This window comes from Montipora capricornis, chromosome 7 (assembly GCF_036669925.1).
Source record: "Montipora capricornis isolate CH-2021 chromosome 7, ASM3666992v2, whole genome shotgun sequence".
NCBI lineage: Eukaryota > Metazoa > Cnidaria > Anthozoa > Scleractinia > Acroporidae > Montipora > Montipora capricornis.
The window spans coordinates 34,115,990-34,123,489 of NC_090889.1; the positions used below are offsets into that span (position 1 = coordinate 34,115,990).

Genomic DNA, 7,500 nt, shown 5'->3' on the forward strand with positions numbered 1-7,500 from the left:
ATTTTACTCTGTCTAACACCAGACGATTTTACTTGTCAATGGGGAATCCCCAGCGGTCAATGGGTTAATCACTCACTAAAAAATGTCCCAATAAAATATTATGTTCCACTAACGACCAAAACTGTACTAATAATTTGAATTACAGCTAAGGTCTGTCAAATTTCCATCTGAGTTACCTGACAGCTCTCAGGGACTTAAACATTCCCAAATAGAAATGTTGTATTTTCCAAATATTGTTACGTAAACTCTTCAAGATTTACCTGCTTCAGGAACTTCAAATCAATGAATATTTGGAATAATTTTCCTGGATTCCTGCAAACTATGTGCACTCTTTAATGGTTTGCCCTTTAAAAGTAACACTCAGAAATAATAATGCAAATACAACTGAGGCTGTTTTGCCTTATCTACAAGACAAGACAACAATATCCTTTATTCAAACACAATCAATATTATAGCAATAATACATGCTTGTGGGGTCATGTGCTAACTATAATAAAGATACACTACAGGAAATAAAAGCTTAAAACTAAGTATGTGACAGACATAGGATATCTACACATAGATAAGAAAAATAAATCAATTGCTATCCAAAGATCTTATTGCAAATACACCAAAAGGTAACGGTTGATTGACAAGTTCCTTGTGCAAAATGGTAGAGCATGTTTGAAGTCCATCAGGACCAAGATGAGAAGTTATGATAAAAACCCTAAACATATATTTTACCAAAATTATTTTACTGCCATCAAACCTAATGAGACCTTATGCATGGGACACTGTTTCTAGCTGCAGCTCCAAATCACATAATATATTAATAAATTTTGCCATCTAAGAAAAGAACAAACATGTGGGGTGTAACCAAAAAAAATCCAAGATAATAATGCTTCCTTTCAGCCTTTTCAGGAAAAACTATCCACTGTCAACCATACTTGACTCAAAACAGATTCCTTGATCCAACAACACATGACAGTCCCCCCAAAACCGAAAATACATCATTAATGCTTCCAGTAAACAACAGTCTAAAAAAACAAAGATTTGCAAAACAGTCACGAACCTGAATCTATAGAGATCTATATACATCTGTACCTACACTTCTGTTCTTCCAAACATTATTTTAACTAACATGGATTTTGATATTTTTGATTTTAAACTCAAATTAATTGCAAATCCATAACTTGGTAACTACTTGAACGCAAGGATCGTTGAGTTGTGACTGCTAAAAAGTACAATAACTTAGACATTCACCAGAAAAGGGAATATAAATGACCTTAAAATCGAACTTAAGACGAATCCAGTTTATTTTCACATCAAAAGAGAGCAGCGTACAAAGATAAATGGACGATATTAAAGCATTTCTTAACGTGAAATTACAATCATGATGGAGCTATAACGCTAGACGAACGTTAAGCGGAAAAACAAAATTGTAAATTATTACTCACAAATTAGTTTGCGAAGTTATCTTTTGCACACGATCCGACTTAGTCTCGTCACTCTCGCCATTATATGAACTTCATGCAGTCGCTCCTTTCGGTTTAAATCCACAACAACACCTTTAGGAAGTGTTTTCTCAAGACCATTGGAACGAAAAAAAAGTAATTTTTGATATTTTCTTGTGGAAAAAACAACGTAAACGTAGTCCACATCTCAAGCTTAACAAACCATGGGCAGCTTTAACAAACGAGAAAAACAGAGTCCGGTTCATCTTCCACTAGCAGCGAACATTTACAAGAGAAGGAACCAGATAAGGGACAATATCTTTTGGATAACAACCGCCGATCTCTCTAAACTTCGTACAGAGGTAAACTAGAAATGTCGAAGGCGCAACTCAACCGATTATTAAAATTTGAACAAATGTACGAGCGGCCTGGTGAGAGGTTAAAGTACGTGGGGAAATCTCATTTGTCGTCCGCCATTTTGAAACATTGATGGCGGGAAATAAGTGAGCATGCTCAGTGGTTTTTGAGACCTGTCGTCAGCATGTTCGACTCCTTTTCCATCTGCAAATAGCTCAATCATCTCGCGAAAACAAAGCCTTTCGCACGGAATATTTGCTTGGGGCTTGAAATATTTATTCAACGCATTCTTCGCTTTCAGAAGATTACTTTCGTCTGTTCCTTCATCCAGTGTGAAGAAAATGTCCTGAACACTTAATCCAGCGGTATGCAACATTAAAGCTTTCTTCTGGTCAGCATGTTCGACTCCTTTTTCATCTGCAAATAACTCAAAAGCTCGAAGCCATCTTTCCCATCGTGCAGAAACTCCAGCAGTATCGGAACAATCAAAGGGCGCTAATCCAACCACATCTCTCAAAAATATGCTCGAAAACGTCAAGAAAATACACTAAAGACCGTCCTCGTCGCCAGAATGTAGACCATTTTGGATCCAACCGCAATGAAATAGAATTAACAACACGGATATAATCAAGATTCAATCAACACGCCATGTGCTTCATTTGTATAACACAACTGCGCATGTCTTCCTACAATATAGGTCCGCAACGCATACTAAGTTTTAGCCATGAACTTGAACTTGAAAATGACCGTTGAACGGTCGAAACCTCTTTCTTCTTTTTTATCACTCGTTTTCATACTGAAGTGAAAAATAATTCGCTGCAAAAAACAAAGCACAGCACCATCCAGGACAATCGAAGATTTGATACCAATACAATCCTACAATAAAAAAACAATACGTAGCGGGAAAAAATAATAAAAGTCTATATCAGTCAGAAATCGAGTCTGATTTGATACCCGCCAAGTTTGGATTGGGCGGTGTGCTCTAAGCAAATGAGGAGTCCTGGAAAGAGACAATCCGTCAATACAACGGTGCGTTTGATTAATGTCAGTGCAGCTTCAGGGTGCCTTTTATATCGCTTTTCTGTTACTAAAATACCTTTCTCGTTTTAAATGCAAGCTGAAAGTGCAGAAGAAACAACTTTTCAACCAAAACACTAAAATATTCTGAGCAGGAGAAAACGCGGATCACTATAGACAAACGACGAGGCGATACATACTAAGTTTGGATTGCGAGTGGCGTTCTAATGCGAGCGCTAGTCCCAACAAGGAGTTCATCAAGGGAAGCCTCTATCTCCCATACTTTTGACGTAGGAGTCAACCCTTTCCCGAGTAGATTTATTTATCGAACGACTCCCTTGGGAGATTCAGCACACCCACTGTTGTAAAAGCCATTGATCAAAACACAGCCATCCCAGCGCCAAGGGAAATATGAAACCTTTCTCGCAAAAATCTGTTACTAAAAACAAATATACTCGGGAAAGGACTGACGCAAGGAATTAGTGGAGATAGAGGGTCCCCTTGAGGAGCTCCTGTGCCAACAGATTCCTAATTGAAAGAGAAAATTCTCCATTTCTATATTGAGCCTTCACTCCGTTCCCAGGAACTTGTGGGCCAAAGCCAAATGGTCCAGGAAAGTCCTGGGAAGCAGGTCAGGGGATTGAGCCGGTGCAGTCATTTGATGTTACAGCTCTGAAAGAGTTAATTAATAATGAAAAGAAAATATGTTTGGTGGTAGGGAAATAAATAAATCTTCTTGGGTGCTCTGGTGTGTAGTATCGGTTTATATTTTTACGAGTTGTGCTTTATTTTGACGCCGGGAAGCTCGCTAGGGCGAGTCAAAATTCAAACAAAGAGGAGAGATACTTAACGATACTACACACCAAAACCTTCGCACTAAAAGTTGGAAAAAACCGACAGCGTGAGGCAGATTTGTGCGTGACAAGCGCGGGGCAAATTTCAGCACCTAAACTTGTAAAACCGGTTCTCTACTGTGCAATAACCAAGTATACAATAAGTAACCGTACAACATCGTGGAACATTTGTACTCGTTTCGTGCGTTTTTTGTACAATAAGCGATAGAGTTGGATAATAAACATTAGTTAGCCTGTTTTCCCAGCCATCTGTTTTTCAGATGCCTTTAATTAAGAGAAGGCAAACGTGGCGCTTAAATTTGACAAAACTCCAAAAATAGGAAACTTACTTGATAGCAATCATTTGACTTCAGAATGCAGAGACAGTTTATACAGTGAAAAAGTTAAGAGAGAAGCCACTTTTTTTGGTGCACGTGATTGACACATCAAACGATAAAACGGTCGTATAGCTGTGAGTTTAAACTGACATAGACCCATTGCATAAATGGCGCTGAAATTTGAATAACAATACTGCTACATCCTAAGGTCAATTTAAACGGTTTCAACATTTGCTTCAAAGTGCATTAAACACTTTGGGGAACCAAATGTTCGGTGCGTTTGAACAGGTCGTCCAACATTGTTGAAAGCGTTTTAAATCAAGTTTAAATAGGTTTAAACTTTCATTCAACATCGATTCAGCTTTTTCTTTGTTCTCGAAAATGTTGAATGGTGTTGAAGCCGTTTGAACATTCTGTTCAATCTGTTCAACAATTGTAGAACACACGCATGCTCATATCAGGCCGCAAAAGTCAACACGGCGTAGTTTATCTGGACTAGAGAGACTGGTTTCTAGTTCTTAGTTCCTCGCAATCAAATTTCGCTTCAAAGTGCATTGAACACTTTGGGGAACCAAATGTTCGGTGCGTTTGAACAGGTCGTCCAACATTGTTGAAAGCGTTTTAAATCAAGTTTAAATAGGTTTAAACTTTCATTCAACATCGATTCAGCTTTTTCTTTGTTCTCGAAAATGTTGAATGGTGTTGAAGCCGTTTGAACATTCTGTTCAATCTGTTCAACAATTGTAGAACACACGCATGCTCATATCAGGCCGCAAAAGTCAACACGGCGTAGTTTATCTGGACTAGAGAGACTGGTTTCTAGTTCTTAGTTCCTCGCAATCAAATTTCGCGTAAAATTGTTGGTTCTTTTGTTGGCGCAATGTTGGAAACGTTTGAACGGCCTCCGCATAACTTTGTTTTTGCGTCCAACATTTGCCAAACTTTCATTCAACTTTTGGTGAACGAATGTTGAAGCCTTTTAAACTGGCATTTAAGCCTCACATCGAATCTACGCGAGACATCCTTTGTTTAAAGAGCATTAACACGAGGGTTAAGATGTCTAAGTATTGTTATTCAAATTTCAGCGCTATTTTTGCAATGGGTCTCACGATAACAATTTATTTACGTTTTACTGCTCCTGTGTAAAGGCTTCAAATGAACTTGAAAGGTTTTATAAGCCTCGCACAAACAAGAAAAAACACGGGTTTCTTGTTAAAAGTAAATAAACAAACAAACAAGTTAGCTGCTTTTTTATTTTTAATTGCAAAAATACTCTACTTCCAACTTCCTGTCTAAAATGAAAAAAACTGAGACACAGCTTGTCCATCCAGGGACCTAATATATCTCTTAAGATGATCCAGAGCCATTCTCTCTGGTTCATTCTGTGGATTTGCATCAAGAAGCTTGATAATTTTCTTGGGGTTGGCTTCTTTTCAAGATACAACTCTTGCACGCTTTGAAGGTTTTGAAAGGCAGGGAGTGCTCTTAACACTGAAAGTATTGGTACAAAACAATCAATAATGTACCTGGGATTCTGCAGGAGTTCCTGGTGAGCTAACTCATGAACAACTCACGAAATGTTCCCTGCAGTTACTTTACTAAAACACTTAAAATTGCACAGGAAATCCAAGTGGTCCCCATCATTAGGATCAAATTTATCACCCAGTGCAATAGGAACAGTTTCCCTTTCCTCTTGTGATACATAGAGTGAAAATGATTCCAGTAAGAAACTGCTTGGAATACTCCCCCGTCCGAACAGCACTGATAACAGCTCATGGGAAAAAAATTGGGAATTGTACCTTTTTACACCATACACAATTATCGGTGCAATTGCTTCCCACTGTGTTTTCTGAAGTTCATGCCTTATGCATGACACTTTTTCGTGTGTTCCGACAGTTAGTGAATGGTACACTAGTCATTCTCGTTCCCAGAGCTGCGATCCTCTTGGCCAGCGCCGCGAATCAAGAGCAGCTCTGGCTGGTTCCAATCCGTTCGCGTCACTGATTGGTCAGAGGTGAACACAATAAAAATGCTAACCGGAAGAAAGGGGAAGAGAATGGCCGAAGGGATTCTGTTTTATGTTTGCCCACAGGCTGCTCAAGCTGAAAATACGTGGTGTATGCGACAGTTTGTGTATATATCCGGAATCCGGAATCACAGTCATTGTTTTACCAATACAGAGAGTAAAAACTATCCTAAACATTCATAAAAGCTAACCTTAGGCCTAATTCTAGGCCTAAAAAAACGTTTTCAGGCCTAAGGTTAGCTTTTATGAATATTTAGGATAGTTTTTGCTCTCTGTATTGGTAAAACAATGACTGTGATTATTCCGGGTTTTAGGGTTGCCCGGTCGGCCTTCCTATTATTTTAGTAACGGCCTTCCGGATAACTTCACTAAACGGCGTCAGAATGGCTCTAAACTCGGCAAAAGAGACAAGTTCGTCAGACATTTCAGGTAGGAAAACTTTATTTCAAATGAGATAGTTATTTACACAATTTTTTTACGATTGGTGATTTTCCCATACAATTCTCTATATACACAAACTGTCGCATACATCACGTATTTTCAGCTTGGGGAGCCTGTGGATTGAGAAGAGTTTTTTGGTTTGAAAATTTCTGTCGATTATGGTTTATTACCATCGCGAACATGTACACGTTACTGTCACGACATTTCAGGAGTTTGTGAAGACGGTAGTTCATTCGAACAGAGTCGGTTATCCGATCTAAAAGATGGAAGTCTGTGGAGCAGAGCCCGTCCTTCACCGGGTGTGGGACGTGAGAAAAAAAGGACCAAGGTCAGCTGGTTATATGTTACGTAGGATTTTTTATTAAGCTCGATTCATGTGTTTGCAGTGTAATTATTGTTCATGTGTTTAACGCAAAGCCATGATTCCGTATCGATTTTGAATATGGCCGTGGTGAGGAAGAAAAGATTAAGCCAATAACTAACGTTACATTCTCTTATTGCAATAATGAATTTTGTAAGTACATTTTCTTTGTGCAATGTCGCATTAAAATTGAAAGTTGATTCCTTCCATGCATGTCTCCATGTCCAGTTTGCATTAGTTATAAGCAAATCATACAACTAACCTTGATACAAAGGGCTTCAGTTGAGAGCAACCCCTGGTGAAAAGTGGGGATATAAGGGGGATGGGGGGCTATCTAAAAAATGGATAAGTCCCTGTCAAGTTTAAATCTCAAGAGATCTTGATAACCTGCATCTTCTGGATAGCTTCTGGTTCAGAGGAGAGCTTGAAGGATTCTCCTGTTGGTACACAGCTTCTGAAAAACAACTTTTGGGTTCTCAGTGTTCAAAGGATTATTATGGCCACAGTAAATTGGGTGCCTATTAGTTAACTTTCACATGGCTGTTTTGGGCTACAATAGTATATAATTTATTAAACTGGTAAATTGTAGGGTCAGAAGAGCTTAGCCAATAACCTATTCTTTGACAGGCATCAATACTTGGGCTCATACTTGAGGGATCCTGTTACATGCTAAATTGTCTTCAGGTTACATTGA

General features: G+C 38.6%; 1 protein-coding gene across 1 annotated transcript in view; it reads left to right on the forward strand.

The window, feature by feature from the left end:
- The first annotated feature begins 6,310 nt into the window (after positions 1-6,310).
- LOC138057014 (uncharacterized) overlaps positions 6,311-7,500 on the forward strand; it is a 32,949-nt gene continuing 31,759 nt past the window's right edge. The window contains exon 1 of the mRNA XM_068903016.1: positions 6,311-6,773. Within this exon, the coding sequence (XP_068759117.1) occupies positions 6,709-6,773 (65 nt within the window). The 5' untranslated portion in view covers positions 6,311-6,708. The remainder of the gene's footprint in view (positions 6,774-7,500) is intronic.